The sequence below is a fragment of the Carassius gibelio genome, chromosome A13 (genome assembly GCF_023724105.1).
Source record: "Carassius gibelio isolate Cgi1373 ecotype wild population from Czech Republic chromosome A13, carGib1.2-hapl.c, whole genome shotgun sequence".
In the NCBI taxonomy this organism is placed as follows: domain Eukaryota; kingdom Metazoa; phylum Chordata; class Actinopteri; order Cypriniformes; family Cyprinidae; genus Carassius; species Carassius gibelio.
The window spans coordinates 151,580-172,633 of NC_068383.1; the positions used below are offsets into that span (position 1 = coordinate 151,580).

A 21,054-nucleotide genomic window follows, 5' to 3' on the forward strand; every position below is an offset into this window, starting at 1 on the left:
AAAATTAATTAATTTAAAAATAATAATAATAATGTCTATATATCATAAAAATATATATATAGACACTCTAGGCTGTTCAGGTTAACAAAGCACATTTGTATTTGAGCAACAGTCCAAATAGTCAGTCCATATATAGCAACAAAGTGCATGTTAGGCAACTGCCTTCTCAATACTACAACAATACTGCTGTAAATAACGTACAAACAGTGCTTAAACAAATCAAATTGCAAATGAGAAGTTAAACAGTCCAAAAAATGGACGGAGTAAAAAAAGGGAATTAGTGTCCAAACAACAGCAAAGAACCCCAATATTCTTGCACATTTTTTACTGTTGATCCGTTAAGCATTTCAGTTCAGTACCTGACATGCAAATCCAGTCGTTTGCTTTTGGTGGTCCTATTCATGCTTTCGTCAAACATGAGAATGAAGCTGCCTTGATTCACACTTGACAGACGTTGCCTTTTTATGTACAGAACAAGTCCAAATCGAGCAAGATAAGAGGTTTTGTCTTTGCCACAACTAAATGTTTTTGCACATTCCGAGTCAGGGAACATTGCCCTGAAGACGGTGCTCACCAGTGATGTGCGGGTTGATCCAAAATGAGCGGGTGCCTGTGGTCACCTGCGGTTACGAGTCATCCAAAAATATTTTTAATGATTTTCGGGTCGTGGTCAGTCAGGTCGTTTGAAATAAAGATGCCAAATAAACCTTTGTGATTTATATAGTACTAGACACAATCTTAATTTTGATCAATGGTTTATCAATCAATTCCCCGTATTTAATAAATAAGAAGCAAATATATAGCAGACAGTGATGCGCGGGTCAATGTATTAATAACCCATCCCCGACCAACGTTTTCAACTAACCCGCCCGCAACTCGGACCGCAAAAAAAGAAAAAGAAAATATTGTACCCAAACCGCTTCCTCACCCGCATTTTTTAAAAGCAGTAAATGCTCATCGTAGTGCCATTGGGCCATAGACGTAAGAATTAGGCAAGCCCCCCCCCCCCCCCCCCCCCCCCCCCAAAAAATATATCTATTTATATATATATATATATATATATATATATATATATATATATATTCATATTCTAATTTTGTTAAGAATTATACAAAATATAGAAATTTCAAGCTTTCTGCAATATTTAGCCTATATTTCTCAAATCTGTAAGGCACAAATTAGTGGACATGCAATGCAAGTGATCATGCCGGCGCATGAATAAAGTCGTAATTTTTGCTATTTTTGGACCAAAATGTATTTTCAATAATTAAAAAAATTCTAACTGACCCTCTGATGTCACATGGACTACTTTGATGAAGTTTTTCTTACCTTTCTGGACATGGACAGTAGACCGTACACACAATTTCAATGGAGGGATTGAGAGCTCTCGGACTAAATCTAAAATATCTTAAACTGTGTTCGGAAGATAAACAGAGGTCTCACATGTTTGGAACGACACACACACACACACAATGGAGTGCCTACACACACAATGCTACACACAATTGACAAAAAGTCCTAGAAGAAATATAGAAAAGTAAAGGGTTAAAAGTCACGTCTCATGAGTTTCTATTTCAAACCTGAAGATTATGAACCATCCTTCAACCATATTTCTGACACTATGTTTATGTCATAGACAACCCCCCCCCCCCCACCCCCATATAAAAAAGTTGTGTGTGTAGCACATTGAAGTCAGGAAATTTTACAAATTTAAGTTAGGTATAGATCATTTTAAGCTTTGATTCCCAAAATGGGGGGTACAGGTTAACATAAATCATTCTGCCATTATAAAAACTTTTTGAGTAGCTGTAACTGTACTCAGTGAACTACGGCTCTGTGTGGTAAATTCTGTTCCATCTGAAAGCATGTAAAAATAGCACATTTAATGACACGTTTTTACTCCAAACTCACTTCATAATTAAATAAATCCTTCTGTGAGATATTGTGGCTTCTTACACAGAAAAAGCTATGGTTATAAAACAGTCATTATGAATACCATTTAAACAACACAATTTCCTTATGGTGTATTAATGGGCTTTCATTTTAATCGAAGATTTGGAATGAAAAATCCTGACTTTGGTTGTTGTGAGAAGTTAAGATTCACAAGCTAAAACTTTTACATGAAAAACACATAGAAATCATAAAAAAGTAGAATATTAACTTGAAAGGTTTAGATTACATTTAACGAGGTGTGCATTAGCCTATGCCATGAAAAAGAATAAAACGACTGAAAATGTGTCTTATTTATAAGTATTACAGGCTAGGCCTTGTGCACTTTTGCTGATTTCAGCAGGTCACACAAACTTGTTTGTTATCTGGCCTTTTTTTAACACATTTATTCCTGTATAAAGAGCCCATGACATGCTGAATATATTATATATGTTTTTTAATAATAATAATAATATTGATAATAATTAGACTTAGACAACAAAATACAACTTGCGTATTAGAAAACAACCCCAGATTCACAACATTCATTTCCAAATGCATAAATCTGCTATAGACCTGCACGGGCCTCTAACCTAGGCCCTATAGCAACTCTTGGCTGACATCTTACAAGTATCCTCAGCCCGAGTTCCGACTGGAGCCCATGTCTTTTACCCTCTCATTTTTGCTTCCTTATTACACTGTTGTTGAAGCATTTAAAATAGGTCAGTTTTTGTGTTTAATTGCAAAGTTATATTTCTTATAGTTTCATAATTAATTTAGACAAATGTTTGTAATATTAAATTGAAGTTGTTGTTTTAAATGACCAAGCAATAGTAGCAGACAGCTGAGTTGATCATGTTTGATCTATTAAGCATTCTCAAATGATCACGACTACAAAAAAAAAAAAAGAAAAATGTAGATATTAAACACTTGAAGCATAGTACAATGTTCACTTAAACATTTAACCTAAATAAAAGTGCACTGTTAGGCATATATCTAAGCGTTTGTGTGGAGAGTGGAAGCTGAAGCGCTTAATGCATGAGATGCCAGCACGATCACTTCATTTTGTTCTTCAGTGGAAACAAGCTGCCATCTGCTCATACAGATAAGAATAATACTTCATTCTGAATTATAAATGGTCTACCCTTATTTTTGTGTGCACTCACAGTATCAATAAAATGTTGTGTCATTTGTTAGATAGAAAAACAAGATGCACTTGCCGTCTCATCTGCATGAACAGGAAAATGTTGAGCTCTGTCTGAAATGGAAAGCTCTAAAATCAGGTCTAGTTTAGCTTTGCCGTGTGCAAAACTTATGGTTAATATTCACAATTAGCTATAGAATACATGTAAGACTGGTTCCATGAAGGGCTAATAATGACAGTAAGACGTCGATATTGTATGATCGTGCTTTGGTTCATATTTAAGAAACAACTTTTAAAAAGTTGTATACTATTACAGAAATAAATAGTTTTTGTTCAATTTGTTTTTATTAGAGGCTGAGAAATAAATTGTGCTATTATGATCAGTGCTATAAGTTTGGTTTGATGTAGGCTATTCATCAAAGCAGCAGCAAAAAGCAGCATGCTCACTGGCAGTTCAGTTCTAAAGGTTAAAAAAACATATATATTAAGCCTATGTAAGATAAGCATTTGAACACATTAACCCCTTTACGTGCAAACATCGCTGACAGCCCCAGTTTATTATTGTTTCACTTTCACAGCACATTAAACATCACTGTCTTACTTCATCTGGACAAACTATGCATCAATTGAAAGTTTAAAGACTCTAGCTTCGATATTTGACCAATATTTTGATAAAACATTGTTGCAGTGACAGATATTTAGTGATTTATGTCAGGAGTGCAAAATAATAAATCCGTATTATGCCACATTTTGAATAGAAATTCACCACTCACTCATATTCAGTCACGTCAAAAGCGGTTTGTGTTCACATGACTCACTGAACAGCGTCAATAAGGATTTATAGATCAAAGATGCATATCTGCGGAGATATATGGATATATTTACTGATGTTTACTTCATATTTCTTCAGACAGAATCGTCATTTCTATTCATTTTCCACGGATTTACGCGATCAGATGATAAACAGCCTCTCCCAGCGATCTGTGTATGTGTTTGCTGTGCCGGCAGCTCGTGCTGTGTGTCTCAGACTCCGATTGGGCCTTCCCAAATGTCAATCTGAGAGTGTAATATCTGGACACCGCCCCATCGTGTCACATGCTTCCTGCACACTTCCTGGTAGTTATCTGGCCAAAACAACACTGAAACACCTCTGTACACACAAAATATCCGAACAATAAACCCGCGATTACGATAGTAAAGCTTGGTATGAGAATTTCTTGAGATCTGGGGCGTTTTTATAAAAAAAATCGAAAATGTACATCGGAAATGCTAACTTGTGCAGCGATGAAAAAGGCTACAAATAACATATTTTTACAACAGTAAACGACCAAATTCCACCCCTGATCGCTAAAGGAAGTTATTATAAACACTCGATCGGGGTTTAAAGTGAGTTTTTAGTAAAAGTGTACTAATAATTTCATAAATTGTCAGATGTAGCTTGATGCTAACGTTAGCACCAATGCTACTAATAGCAGGTGCTTTTCTTCTTCATAATGCATTTTTGTCTCAATAATTCACGTAAGGTCGTAAGAAAATGTTTTGTTGTATTTTTATAGTAAGACTTTTGATAAATAAGGGCTAAATGCAAAGAGAGACTGAAGTGAGATCGCTGCTTTGTGTCTTTGTAAAGCCTGAAAAACCACAATCAAGGCTAATAAAGGTGGAATAAAAACAAAAGAATAATGATAAAAGAATAATGCGGATAATGTGTCATACCTGGCGGAGGTGTGAAAGACTCGTTTGGTGAGAACAATACAATAATGAATCGGGCAGCTTTCAACAGTGAAACATACACAAAGAGCACCGGAATGTTTACATGTGAGATCTTATAGAGATGACAAGTGCCATAAATCAATCTGATTAGCCTTCTCTAAAAACACACATGACATGGCCTTAGAAAATATTTCATAAAATTCACCGTTTTACAGATTCGATTATGAAATTTTTTATGAAGGTTTGGAAGACTTGTGGCCTTAGCTACACTGTGTTTTCAAACTCATTTCCTACATCAACATTTTTTTAAATGCATTTAAAACATATGTTTTTTATATTTTTATTTTTGTTTTTATGTTTGAGCTTATATATCTCTATTATCATAACAGTCTGAGTGATTCTGATTCCTGAACAGTAAACTTTAAAGTGTCAGCTTTGTGAACAAAGGTTGATTATGTATCTAGTCAGAAAGAATCATGGGCAGAAACCTTTTTATTTTGGGTATGTAATTTCGGTCTCCATGCCAAAAAAGGGGGGTTACTAGTAAGGGGTTAATAAACCGAGATTATCTGCATGGTGACACTGTTATTTTTAATTATTGTGAAGTGAGATGAATGAAGAACATGTCTGTCTTGCGTGCGCAAACAAACAATGTTTATCAAGTTAATCCGTCCAGTGGTAGAAGCTAGTCAGTCCCCTACACAGGCTCAGGATTGTTTTTGTTTTTATAATAACATATACAATTAGTAATAAAGATTTGTGTATTCTGCAGCTTGCTCGTTTGATTCACCATTTTTTTTCTTTTAGATAGTGCATGTCAATTTTACACTGAGCAACCAGTAGTGTGAATGAATACAGTCCAGCTGGAGGAGGTTGGGGTTTGGGGGTAGTTAGCATCATTGTGGGGGGTTGACATAAAGGTGTGAATCTCCTGTGTCCTGTTTCCACCGAGATTACCCAGAACAATTGTACCAGGAACTTTTTACCCCCAGACCTGTTGCTTTCTGTGTTTCCACCGTGGTCTAAAGTACCGGGAAGATTAGGCAAATAGTCTGGTGATGTAGGTCTTTGCACATTTCTCAATACAAATGCAAATTTATCTCCCTTCATTATATCTAATGTGACCACGTCCACGTGCTGAATGTGCTATTGAGATTATAATGTTTCACGTGAAGCTCGCAGCTTGTAAACGCCCACACAGAAAACAAAGCAGCGAGTCTGTTCTTCAAGTTTTTTATTTTATTTTACTGTTTGTTTCGCGATGATAGCAATAAGACAATTCACATGTGCTGTTCTTTCAATTTATAAAAAAAAAAACACCTTAAAAAATATGCTCAGCTCTTTTCCACATTATTATTATTATTATTAATAATAATAATAATTAATGGGGTTTTTTTTTGTAGAAAATCAATGTGTGACTGGAGCAATGATGCTAAAAATCAGCTTTGAAAGTCAGCTTTGATTGTTCCTAATAAACTGTTTAACTGCACTAGCAAGTATAACATTATTTTGTGGGATAAAACTGAATATATTTTATTTGGTGAATCTGCAACCTCTGACCCTAATATGCTAATTTCGAAGCTTAAACCAACTATCAGAAATCTTGGTGTCACTTTTGATAGTAGCCTGAAATTCGATAAACAAATTGACAGTGTGGTGAAAGCTAGTTTTTTTCAGTTACGTCTATTGGCCAAGGTCAAACCATTTTTAAATTTTTCGGACCTTGAGAAAGCTATTCATGCTTTTATTAGTTCAAGACTAGATTACTGTAATGCGCTTTATGTCGGAGTCTCACAGTCATCACTCAGGCGCCTTCAGCTGGTTCAGAATGCAGCAGCCCGTCTTCTAACTAACACACGTAAACGTGAGCATATTATTCCAATTCTTTCTTCGCTCCACTGGCTTCCAGATTCTTTTAGAGTTGATTTTAAGATTTTATTGTTTGTTTTTAAAGCTCTCAATGGCCTCGCACCACCGTACATAACTGAGATGTTAACCTTGCGTCAATCAAACAGGGCTCTTAGATCAACAAATCAACTTTTGCTGGAAGTCCCAAGGACAAGGTACAGACTCTGGGGTGACCAGGCTTTTTCTGTAGCTGGGCCAAGCCTCTGGAACAAGCTACCTGCTGATTTACGTACAATCACTGACTTGGGCCTCTTTAAGGATAAGCTCAAGACTCATTTATTTAGACTGGCTTTTAATTTATAGCAGTTGTTGTGGCATTTTGTGTTTTCTTTGTGGCATTATTGTTTTTATTGTTTTTATTTTTATTTTAGATTTCCTGGAAAGCACTTTGGTTCACTTTGAGTGTTGTAAAGGGCTGTATAAATAAAGGTTGATTGATTGATTGATTGATTAATAATAAAATATATTCTAAATAAACTACACACATAAAAATATATACATTCATTTTGTCCGCAAATTCTTTCTTGTAACTCGTCCATCTCAGTCACAAACCTGACTGAAAGGCTCATTATGCAGCTCATTATGCAGGCCTTTGTCTTCTCAGGTGTAAATCACAATGATATTCATGATAGTTGACGCCTACTCCCATATGACTTTTACAAACAAAAAGTGTCTTAGAAAATTGTGAGTGAGTAAACACGATGGTTTTCACATAATTTAGAAAGAAAAATTATAGGCTACAAGATCCAGTTCTCAAAAGTCCCCGTAACCAATGTTCTGTATTTGTTTCATGGCCTTATTCAAGTGATTTACAATTTTTAGTTTTTCATTAACCATGCATAAACTTTTTTTTCCCTCAAAAACACAGTCATGTACATACATGCTGCTCAAATATTATTATGGCCCAGTTTGTGCTGATTACAGTGATGTTAGACTTTAGCCATTTAGATGTTTATAAGCAACTGAAAAAAAGCACAAATGACTGGGCATGACAAAACCTCGCCAGGCCCCAAAAATACCCGTAGACCTCAGAGCGTTAACAACGTGTTATTAAATATTGCAATACCTGAAAAATACAATATCTTTTTCATTGGCAATTTTTGTTGACTAATGAATTGACTAATGTTAACTAAAGAAACCCTAAAAAAAAGGTTGAAAATAAATAGCCTATTAAGTATAAATATTTAAGTATTTGGCGCTGTGATGAACACAATAGCAAATCCACAAATTTGAATGGCTATTTAAATACATTTTAGAAAGTAGTGCAGCTGCTTTATTTATGGGGTTTCCAGAGTAAAGGCTGCTTCTTTTACTGCAGTTTAGAGCCATCTGTGAATGTGCTTTTTTTTTTTCATTCAGCGCGTCTCTCACGTATTCCTCCATGTGCTTCTCATGTGTGCTTGTTTACATCAGAGCGCACACACATCTTTCAAGCAGCATACAGCTGTGTTGTGCATTTTGACCAGTTAATGGGAATAGTATTCTTAAAATGCATTCCACATTTGGAATCATTTGTAATATATAATTATTCAAGGTATTTAGAAGGGCCCATGATAACAATATCATGCATATTAATTACGTGATATATCGCATTACCGAATACCGGTACATGTCTACTGTATATTTACAATTAAATGAAATAGGATATCAAACACCACTGCCTCCTCTCATTTACATCTAAACATAATAATAGCCACAGAAATTTACTTCGTTCAGGTAAATATATATATATACATCCATTACAATGAAATGAAATATATCAACTGCCTCTTTTTATTATAATTCTTACATATAGAGAAATTGAATACAAACCAAAGATTACCTGTTAGATTTACTCCAAAATTATTATATTTAATGTGTAACCACTAAAGAGACATCAGAGCCAGCTGCGAATGTCAAAAGGACTAGCAGAGTTGAAACTGCTCTAGGCTGATACATGAGCATTGAGCTCCCGCTGATCGCATGGAGCTGACCATCCCCGAAATCGGTGAAACACATTTTTAAACAGGTTAAAAAAATAAAAAAAAAAACCTTCAGGTTCCATATGCAGAGCGAAATGAGAACAGTCCAGCATTTAGAAATAATTCTTATTATGTTATTATTTTTTTTTCGAATTATGCCTTATGTGTGACCAAAAATTTAGTATTTTCTGTTTCAGCTGTTTGATCGCGCTGGTGCTTCATGCACCATTCATTGGAAATAGTGCAGCCGTTCACTGTTCCATGCGGCGCTAGCAGCGGTCCACTTTGGCTTATTTTTGTTCATTATGATTTTTTTCTGTCAATACTGAAACACGCGTGAACTACAAAGTCTTTTTTCAAATGGGCAACATCAAAAATATGGAAACATTTGGATTTCTCTAGAATGAGAGAGCCCAACCTTACCTTATGTTTCCTTTAAATTATTATTATTTTTTTTTATAACTAAGCATCATATATACTGCAATTATATTTATATTATAAATTTTTAATTATTGTCTTGATACATGTCTGATACATTTGTTAAATGTAAAGGATTTGTTGTAAAATGAGGGAAACGAAAAATATCATGTTGGTGCCTATAACATTATTAGGCCTGCCTTTATAATTTCTGAATGTAACAAAATGCAACTTTTTTTTTCCCCTCTTGCAAAAAACAAAAAAACATGCAGCAAACGAAAATAGGCAATTGATCAGTTAAAGGTGCCATATGCAAAAATTGAGGTAAAAATATCCATAACATGACCTACACGCATCAAAAGAATGAGAAGAAATAAGGGCGATGATGTCATTAAAAACATCAGGTGTCGTAATACCAGTTTCGGCCATGGGAGGCAGTATGCGAGCAACATAACCACCAGCCAACCTGCAATACACGAATAACTCGCACGGCTTCTGGGCGTGCCTGAACCTGATGTCAATCATGTGGAAAGTACAGCCCAGTACTTTCATTGAAAGTTCATTGAGCATTTCAGTTCAGGGAAGAGAGCGCCACCCGCTACAGGGAAACAACCGCGCTCTGAATCACAAATCAAATTAACATCTACACTGCTTTTAATCGCTGGAGACAACTGATTCACCTGAAAGAAATGAGGTTCGACTCCGAACTTGCAACATATCTTTTGGATTGGTAAGTTAGAAGCTGTTAGTAGTTCGCTAGAAGTTTGTTTTATATGTTTGTGTATTTGTTTTCGGGAAGTTATAACAGAAATGTATCGAAGGCTGTTCAATAAACGTGCTAATGTTAGCGATGGCTAACTGTAGCTGCGTTTGATAATTAGCTAGCTATAACTTAACGTTACCCATTTTATTATATCATAACTAACCTGCTCTGTCTAGTCTGTTGGTCTCCGTGTCCTCTTTGCTTCGTGGTTTTTCTGTGCGTGAAAAAATTTATGTGTGGCGTGAAAGCGTGTGAAAAGAGTCAATTGCGTGTGTCTCACGGTGAATGCTTGAGAGTTGGCACATAGAGGACAGGTTGATTATTGCTGTTTAGCGTTTGTATTAATCTATGATGTGTCCCTGTTTGCGTACAGGGACATAAAAATTTTTTTTTAAGTGATACGTGGACCTAGGTGTCTGAGATTGTTCATTTTAAGTAAAGGATCCTAATATTTCGTCCCCAACAATATTTAATGAGGTTAACTTATAACTCCCTGTGGTTAGTCTGCATGAGATCAACAAGCTTGTTTGCTTTGCAGTCGCTTTAAATACAAAATAAGCATTCGATCTACGTTAGAGTGTCTGAGCGCTCACAAATCTTTCTGCAGCATCGTGAGCAGAATGGCAAGAGCGATTTTTGACGCTCTAGACGCCGGCCAAATATTTTTTTTGCCAAATATTACAGATGGCACCTTTAAAATGTGTCACTATGGGTTAAAAAAGAAATTACATTATATAATTAGGAACAGAGTATGGGCTTAATCTAGGCTATGTTGTTAACTATTTACAAGTTTTGTGTATGTTTTTATAAAAGTTTTTCCCATTGCATCTGAAAATGACATCGTGCATCACATTCACAGCGTGCGCTCAACCTGCCTCCACGTTGCACATCTGTGGATGATTTAAAAATGTTTGATATAAAGGATGCGGTCCCATTTTATACAGGAATTGTTCATAAAAAAAAAAAAGAAAAAAATCTAATTATATTGTAAGTTTTATCCTAACATGCAATCTAGTTATTCAGATACTATACAAGATACAAGTTAATTTAGGCTATTTAACATTCACTGCACTTATACCCACGTTTTTCTTTAAATCTATTATAGTCTCGCATATCCCCTACAACAGGGAATTTTTTTTTTTTTTTTGAGCAAGGTGCCACTGTCAGGGAGTCTGAAGATAATTACATCATTAGAGTTGCCAGTTAACTTCAGAAATGGAAAATAAGGGCTAATTGAGATTATTTATTTTATTCTTTATTTATAATGTTTATTCTTGTATAAAATAACTGTTTATTCTTTAAGAAAATAAGGTACAGAATAAGGGACGATCCAAATATCTGTAATGATAATATATTTTGAATAATATAGGCCTACATCTGCTTGCAGTTAAAAAGTTATTTGTTTTGCTTCAAAAATATGGATTACAATTATTCTAAAAATAAATAAATAAAAATAAATTAAAAAGCCATCAGCATGAGTAAATGAGTATGTCATGTTTACTTTAACCTGCTGCTCTCTCTCTTGGGATTTTATTATGGATATGATTTTATAAATTGTATATTTTTATTAAACTCTTGTGTGGAGTGTCTTCTTGGCTATTGATGCCCATATAAATGAGTTTGTCCAGTAAAAGGGCCTTGTTCTTTTGGGATTGTTACACTACAGATATTGTTGACAAAATAAATTTTATGCTTTTCATGTAGATTAAAACATTTAAAACAAATAGCACATTTCAAACTAGCTGTACCAGAAAAAGTAACATTTATTCACACATGATAAAAGCTTGGTTGATCCAATATAGTCGACACATTGGCATTGATCTTTTGCAGAGGCAGTCTTTTGCTGCACTATGACGTTATAATGTGAGAATCTCCAAAACGAGTCGTTCTGGCAGCTTGACTTAAATATAAGATGTTTTGGACTAAAAAGAGTGTTAACTTAGGGTGCGTTTTTACAGTGCCTTTATATTACCTTTTGACCTCTTATATGTCAAGTGATCAAGGAAATTATTATTTCCCAATTCATGACATTTAAAAGACGAATGTGACCTTTTATGGACAACAAGCTATCATGACAATGTTTATTATTAGTTTTTACATTCATTAACTTCATTAAACATTTGACTTTTATAAAAATATTTTCATTATTAGTGGGACATGGAAAAACAGATGCAATTTTCTTAGATACAGAAATAATAAGTAAAACATCAGATGTAATTTACAGTGAGTGACAGTTTGCATCACGACAATAGTTTATTAATATAGGAATTTGCAGTGTTCTGTAACAACTCTTATTCTGCCGGTTTGACCAATCAGATAAAAACTGACATTTCAGTGGTGCCCACATGAATGAACGAAATATCGAAGCAATAAACTGATTTGTAGAGCCAAAACCTTTTTTTTTTTTTTTTTTTTTTTTTTAAATAAGCCATCTTTCCAGTTCTCATTCTATTTTCAGATAGGATATCAAATGAGTAAAACATACGCTATCCATTAACTCTTCTGAATAATTTTTCTCTGTTTTTCCACCCAAGAAGAGTATTCTATTCAACACACTTTGGAATGAATATTAAACTACAATTGGGCTCATTTACATTTTACACACATTTTTTTTATTTTATGTGATCATGAGAACCATTTGAATTCTCTCACCAAATATTTTTAAACTGAAGTAAATTGTGTGCTTGGACATACAGTGATGCATCCACTCACCTGGAGGTTGAAGTTTGGTAGCAGTGATCGGAAAAACAAAGATAATGTCCCTTCATTTGAGGCCCCCATGTTCTGCCTGAAAACAGACATTTGCACATTTTAGACATTTTACCATTTAAAGGGTATACGTAAAAAAAAAGAACATTATTTATTATTATAATTTTTTTTTTATTAAATCTGAAACATTTGATTTAGATCCAGAAAGGCTGGATTATGTTAACGGCTATTCACGCTGCACCGACAGACACATATCCAAGTAAACACTATATTACTGGATATGACTTCTCAAACATTCCACTAACCAATAAACCCAATTCAACATATGGTTCACCATAGGAGGAATACCAACATAATAAGCTGTTGCCGATACCCAATTTTACTGAAGGAAAAGTCACAATAAACAGCTGTGGTCGGATATTAGGTCAGAATTAAATAAATGTGAACAAAATATCCTTTAAACATCCGATTATAACAGTCATGTGATGGAGCTAAAAACACATGATCATTGTCTTAAAAAGGAGTTAAAATATATTTAAAATAAAGTACATACAAAATACAATAATGTACACTTAAGGTTAGTTTTATAAACACAGAGGTTAACCATGGAAAATGAAATGTATATTAATTGGATTCATATCATAAACCTCACTAAAATTACCAATCGGGCATGGAGGTATGTTTAATTACTAAAGTCACTATGAATTAATTTTCTTAAGTTATTTATTTATTTCTAGATTACTACAGCAGTTAAAAGGGAATTATTACAGGCTGTACAATCTTGGTACCACCTGCTCTAGCCATTAACATGATCATCAAATGAGGAGTGGAGTGTAGAGGCCCTTTGTCTAGATCCAGGGACGGACTGGGAATAAAAAACGGCCCTGGACTTTGACTAAACCCGCCCCAAAGCAATCGGCACGGGGAAACTCGAAAACAGTCTGTCTGCGCCATCTTTGTGTACTGTTTATTTAAACACTCTCTGTACTGTCAGGTATTTTGTCTTCTTCTGAGAGTGGTTTGACAAAAAACAAACAAAAAAAAAACTCTAGGATGTAACTATCTGACTTGGGGCGCTTAAAAGTAATTTCTGATTTAATCTTACTGCACAAATAATAATACCACATCTAAATGAAAATACACCATTACAAATGAAACTTCTGTATTCAAAATATTCAAAGTTTGTAAGCATTAACTGTAACGTTACCAACATTTTAAAAAGTAAAAGCAGTTGTTTTAACTACTGTAATCATTAAAAATGTAGCAACCTGAATATCACTTCCTAACATCATCCCTAGCAAGTAACTCTTTCTCCTCTCATGTTCCATACTTACTGTATTTTCCGGACTATAAGTCACACTTTTTTTCATAGTTTGGCTGGTCCTGCGACTTATAGTCAGGTGCAACTTATTTATCATAATTTGACATGAACCGAGAGAAATTAACCAAGAGAAAACATTAGCGTCTACAGCCACGAGAGGTGCTCTATGCTGCTCAGTAGAGCGCCCTCTCGCGGCTGTAGACGGTAATGTTTTCTCTTGGTTCTTGGTTCTAAATAAATGCAACTTACAATCCAGTGCAATTTATATGTTTTTTTTCCTCGTCATGACGTATTTTGGACTGATGCGACTTATACTAAGGTGTGACATAGTCGGAATGAGGTGATGACTGCGTGCGTGGTGGGTGGTGGGGCAGCCCGCCGACCGTCCTGGAGTACCGGCCATTCTGTGATTCTCCAGATCACACAGATGGCCAGTCTGCCCCTGTCTAGATCTGGTACTCGGCAGCCACCTATAAGAGCCTTAATGGATGACCTTACCATGACAGCAGTCTCAGTTCTGGGTTGTAGATGGCTTCTTCAGGGTCTCCAACGCCTCATCTTGTGGGCAAGGATGAGCTTTAACCCAAGCCAAGCCCAGGTCCCTGGTTTTAAAGAAAGGCAAAGTGGCCATCCGATTCCGCTTTACCCTGGAGGGGTCACAAATTCCATCAGTAACCGAAAGACCAGTTCAGAGCTTGGGGAAGATATTTGGAAGCTCCTTGAAGGACACAACCACTATCCTACAAACTAGAAACGACATAAGGAACTGGCTCACTGCTGTCGACAAGTTGGGGCTTCCAGGAAAGTACAAAACCTGGATGTACCAGCACTGAATCCTGGCTAGGATTCTCTAGCTCCTTCTTGTATATGAGGTACCCATGACAATGGTAGAAGCATTAGAGAGAATGGTCAGTCAGTTCCTCAGGAGGTGGTTGGTGCTCCCACGGTCCCTGAGTAACATCCCCCTTTACGGCCATTCCACCAAGCTGCAGCATTCCATCAGCAGCTTGTCCGAGGAGTTCAAGGTCACTCTTATCAGGGAAGTCTTGATGTATAGAGATTCATCCAATGTTAAAGTTTCTTTAGCGGGAATCTGTGTTAAGATGGGAAGGAAGTGGCAGGCTCAGGTGGTGATGGACAGAGCAGAGGCATGGCTGAGGCATGGTGTCTTGTTTGATAATGTGGCAGTGGGTCGCGCAGGCCTGGGCAGTTTTCCTAGGCCACGTTATGACAAAGCAAGAGGGAGGGAGAAGCGTCAGTTGGTGCAGGATGAGGTGCGGACAGAGTTGGTGGAAGACCGCCTGACCAAGATGGTCGTTATGCAACAGCAAGGTGCCAGCTAGGTGGGAAAAAGCCAAGCAGCGCAAGTTTAACTGGGCAGAATTGTGGAGCTCTGAAACACTGCGTATCAAGTTCCTTATCAGTTCGGTGTATGATCTTCTACATAGCCCATTCAACCTGCATTGCTGGGGCTTGGTAGAGTCACCAGCATCCTAACTGCCAAAGAAGTGGCACACTGTAGCATATTCCCAGCTGCTGTCCAAAGGCCTTGAGGGATGGGCGGTATCGCTGGTGACATGACCATGTCCTCAGGGCTTTGGCAGATACAATTACTGCAGCAATCCAGAGCAGTAAGTGTCAGCATCCCTCCAAGCAAACCATCTCCTTTGTCAGAGCTGGGGAGAAGGCATATTAGCAGCCACACTCCACCAGTGATGGAGTACTCGAGTCCTGGACTCAGACTAGAGTCCGACTTGAGTCACTATTCTTTGGACTCGAGTCCGACTCGAGACTCCATTCTCTGGACTCGTGACTCGACTTGGACTCGTGGACTGATGACTCGTACTTGGACTCAGACTCGAGGATATATAAAATCGGACTTGAGCATTCATCACACTGTTTTTGACTAAAAATGTTATAAAAAATGTTTCGTGCCCAAGATTGGCCGCTCACTGACACTGCTACCGCTCGCTCTCTTTGCTTGACAACACACCCACTGACGTAACTCACTTTACTTTTTTTCCAAAGCGCTCGGGCACTTGCGGGAAAGGATGACGCTGATTGGTTAGTTCTTGTCACATGACCCGCGGTGCGCTTGCGGCATTCTGAAAAGTTGAGAATGTGAATGTGAAAAGAAACTTGATGTGGTGCGGACGCGCCTGGATGCTGCTGTTATGAGCGCGCATACGCTTCCATTATGAGCATGCATACCGCGCGCCTACAGTACATTGGAAATGATGAACTTGAGCGTGCAAAAGACGTTGCTTTCTGACCAGGCGCGTGCTGTCACACACACACACACACACACATTCACTTGAACACATACCAACGCACTCACGCTACATCACTGGATCACTCACACACAAACGCTCTCTCTGTCTCTCTCTCTCTCTCACACACACACACACTCTCTCTCTCTCTCACACACACACACACTCACACTCATTGTAATATGCACGTTTCTTTTTTTTTCGCCAAGTGTATTTCTGTAATACAGTGTTAAAGGATTAATTTAGTTAAAGGACACTCTAGACATATTGTAGCATAGGCCCATGGCCAAATGAAGCGAATAATAGCAAGTAGCCAGGCACGACTGTGCGCTCTGAACGGGTGTTCTCCACCGCGGGGAACATTGTAAATAAAAAGAGAGCCGCACTTAATCCAGATCAAGTTGATAGACTAGTGTTTCTTGCAAACAATATTAAGAAATTAATTAGGCTAGGCTATATGCCTTACTCCTGCTGCTGTTTAAGGCTGGGTTCACACCGCAAGCTGCAGCAGAGCAGAAGCAGTGCGTATTTTTCTCGGTGCCTATGTTAATAGATGAGAGCGTTCACACCGCACGTAGAGGCTGTGCGGCAGAGCATTGCAGAAGCAGAGCAGAAGCAGCAGTGCCGCAATCGTTTCGGCACTGGGTCTATTTTTGCTGTGCTGCTGTCGCTCAGTTAAAGTGAAAGTACACCTTTGATGGACAAAATAAATATGATTTCACACAAAAAGTGCTCTAAATGCACAAAATTAGCACATCTAAGGTGTTTTAACAAGAACTAGAGTATGTTAGGAAAGAAAATTAATATAAAAATATAGCTGCAAGCAGCGATGGCGGGCTCAAGCCATCAGTGCGAACGCTACCCCCGGTGGCATCAGGTAAACTGTGCCCAGCGAGCACATGCATTAACAATATTCCTCTGGAAGTGAGGTTTTAAAGGATATGGCAGTTAAAGGGTTAATCCGAATCATCTAGACCAGGGGTGCCCAACCCTGCTCCTGGCAATCAACTGTCCTGCAAAGTTTAGCTCCAATCCTAATCAAACATACCTGAAGCAACTAATTAAGGTCTTCAGCCTCACTTAAAAATTAAAGGCATGCGTGTTTGATTAGGGTTGGAGCCAAACTTTGCCTGTCCTGAATCACGTGAGTACACCTATAATAAGCGTTTATATTCGGACTATTTTAGATTGCTTCAGCGGAGTAACCCAGTACCTTTGTGATTCTTCATAGACATAAACAGAGAGAAGTAGTTCCGGCTACGATGTTCTTCCGCAAGACGCAAGCAGTTCTGTTTATTAACCGCTAGAGCGTCAAAAGTTACAGACTGCAGCTTTTTTTAACGCTGGCGCCGATACAGGATGGCTGCCTCCGTGACGAGCTCTGCATATGTTTTTGTGTTTTTGTTAGTTTGTCCTGTCTTTAGTTATATTCCTGCCATCAGTTTCACCAGGGAAGAACTGCTGAACATTCGGCAGAACGCACCACAAAATGTTTTTCCGGATTTCAATTATTCAGATGTTTTAGTGAACGTTGTTATCGGAGGAGCGGCGGCGCTGATCAAGCGCTTCAGGACGCGCAGACGGGGGAAGCGAGCGGGAGCGCTCGTCAGACTCAGGAAGCGCGGATTTCGAACGCCGTTGCCTAGCATCCATCTGGCAAATCTCCGCTCTCTACCCAACAAAACGGACGAACTCCTTCTGCTTTCTCGGACAAATAAGGATTTCACACACTCTGCTGCTCTGTGTTTCACGGAAACCTGGCTGAATGACACCATACCGGACAGTGCGCTCCATCTGCCGGACTTTCAGCTGTTTAGAGCGGATCGCGAATCAGAATCAACTGGGAAATCGCGCGGCGGCGGGACATGCTTTTACATCAATGAACGGTGGTGTACAGATGTAAATGTGTTAAAGAAGACGTGCTGCTCAAATCTCGAAACACTCTTCATTAACTGCAAGCCGTTCTATTCGCCGCGGGAGTTTCACTCATTCATTCTGGTCAGTGTTTACATCCCTCCGCAAGCGCATGTGAGCTCAGCTTTACAGAAACTCGCTGATCAGATTACAGAGACAGAACAACAACACCCGGACTCGGTTTTAATCATTCTCGGGGACTTTAATAAAGCCAATCTGTCCCGTGAACTGCCAAAATACAGACAGCATGTTACTTGTCCCACAAGAGACAGTAATATATTGGATCACTGTTACACCACAATAAAGGATGCATTTCACTCTGTTCCACGAGCAGCTTTGGGACGTTCTGATACCGTCCTACAGGCAGAAACTAAAATCAGCTAAACCTGTATCAAGGACTGTAAAAAGATGGACTAATGAAGCAGAGCAGGATTTACAATCTTGTTTTGACCTCACTGATTGGAGTGTTTTTGAAGCTGCTACCACCGATCTGGATGATCTCACAGAGACCGTAACATCATATATCAGTTTCTGTGAGGATATGTGTATTCCTACAAAGACTCAACTAATTTACAATAATGACAAACCGTGGTTCACTGCAAAACTCAGACAGCTCCGTCAGGCCAAAGAAGATGCTTACGTGAAGGGGGACAATGTCTTGTATAAACAGGCTAAATACACATTGGAAAAGGAGATCAAAGTGGCAAAGAGGAATTATTCTGAAAAAATAAGGACTCTTCAAGTTCACTTCCAACGACTCCGCATCAGTGTGGAAAAGTCTAAAGAAGATCACCAATTACAAGACACCACCCCCCAGCACTGTAGAGAATCAACGACTGGCAGACGATCTGAACGAGTTTTACTGCACAAAACACCCATCACCTGCGCTGAACGCCTCCCCACACAACCATTCACACCCTTCACAACTCCTGCAACCAGCCCCAAATGCCTCTCCAAACAACCGTTCACACCATTAACAGCTCCTGCAACCCATCCTGAACACCTCTCCAATCAAGCACTTGTGCTGACCAGCTGGCCCCCATCTTCACACAGATCTTCAACAGATCGCTGGAGCTGTGCGAAGTCCCTTCATGCTTCAAACTTTTCCACCATCATCCCCATCCCTAAGAAACCCAAAATTACAGGACTAAATGACTACAGGCCTGTGGCTCTAACATCTGTAGTCATGAAGTCATTTGAAAAACTGGTGCTGGCCCACCTGAAGGACATCACTGGGCCCTTGCTGGATCCTCTTCAGTTTGCCTACAGAGCAAACAGGTCTGTGGACGATGCAGTAAACATTGGACTGCATTATGTTCTGCAACACCTAGACAGACCGGGGACTTATGTGAGGATCCTGTTTGTGGACTTCAGCTCGGCCTTCAACACGATCATCCCAAACCTCCTCCTGCCCAAACTAAATCAGCTCTCCGTGCCCACCTCCGTCTGTCAGTGGATCAACAGCTTCCTGACAGACAGGCAGCAGCTAGTGAGGCTGGGAAAATACACATCCAGCACCCGTACAATCAGCACCGGAGCTCCCCAGGGCTGTGTTCTCTCCCCACTGCTCTTCTCCCTGTACACCAACGATTGCACATCTAAGGACCCCTCTGTCAAGCTCCTGAAGTTTGCAGACGACACCACACTCATCGGCCTCATTCAGGACGGTGACGAGTCTGCTTACAGACAGGAGGTAAAAGAGCTGGCTGTCTGGTGCAGTCTCAACAACCTGGAGCTTAACACGCTCAAAACAGTGGAGATGATCGTGGACTTCAGGAGACACCCCCCTGCACTCCCCCCACTCACCATCATGAACAGCACTGTGACTGCAGTGGAGTCATTCAGGTTCCTGGGAACCACCATCTCTCAGGACCTGAAGTGGGACATTCACATTGACTCCATTGTGAAAAAGGCCCAGGAAAGGTTGTATTTCCTTCACCAGCTGAGGAAGTTTAACCTGCCACAGGAACTGCTGAAACAGTTCTACTCCACCATCATTGAATCCATCCTCTGCACTTCAGTAACTGTCTGGTTCAGCTCAGCTTCTAAATCTGACCTCAGAAGACTACAGAGGGTAGTCCGGACTGCTGAGCGAATCATCGGTTCAACTCTCCCATCTATTCAAGAACTGTACTTATCCAGAGTGAGAAAAAGGGCTGTCAAAATCACTCTGGACCCCTCACATCCAGCACACTCCCTCTTTGAACTGTTGCCATCTGGTCGACGCTACAGAGCACTGAGCACTAGAACAACCAGACACAGGACCAGTTTCTTCCCTCAGGCAATCCATCTTATGAACAGCTGATAATAACGGCGAACACACTACACTTTATATTTATATACACATACACTTAGTATACACTTAAATTTTGCACACAGTATATATGTACATGCATAACTGCATTTTATAATATACCTGCCTACAATTGTCATTTGTATATTGTCATTCACTATCTACTTATTTGTATTTTTTATTCTTTTATTATGTGTTTTATGTTCTGTCGCTGTCATTCTGTTGTACTGCGGAGCTTCTGTCACGAAAACAAATTCCTCGTATGTGTAAACATACCTGGCAATAAAGCTCATTCTGATTCTGATTCTGATTTAAGCTGTAATGATGGAAACAACAACAACAACAACACAAAATTACTGATTTTTTTTTCTGCTGGTGATTAAAGATATGTTAACTCTGAGATGTCTCTCTCTCTCTCTCTATTAATAATTTATTATTGTTTTGTAATAATTTTATTGATCTATAATTCTGGTGATTAAAGAGATGATTAAGTCTCCCTCCCTCTCTCTTTCTCTTTCACCTAGCTCACCCCCCCCCACACACACACACACATTACCCACAGTGACAGAGGGACAGAGTGACATCAGATGTATGATGGTTTTTTAATTTTCTATTATCCATATAGTGTTGTATACTCATGAAACTATGCATATTTCCTCAGAATGACTGGTCTTCTGTGTGTAATTTTTTTAAGTGTTTAGAAACTGCACTT

The 21,054-nt window shown here is 38.5% G+C and overlaps 1 protein-coding gene across 2 annotated transcripts in view; it reads right to left on the bottom strand.

Annotated features, from left to right (window-relative positions):
* Window positions 1-3,695: 3,695 nt before the first annotated feature.
* Window positions 3,696-21,054, bottom strand: part of tcf25 (transcription factor 25 (basic helix-loop-helix)) — a 291,833-nt gene continuing 274,474 nt past the window's right edge. For both annotated transcript variants that reach the window (XM_052612323.1, XM_052612324.1), the window contains one exon: window positions 3,696-12,623. In XM_052612323.1, the coding sequence (XP_052468283.1) occupies window positions 12,497-12,623 (127 nt within the window). In that variant the 3' untranslated portion in view covers window positions 3,696-12,496. The remainder of the gene's footprint in view (window positions 12,624-21,054) is intronic.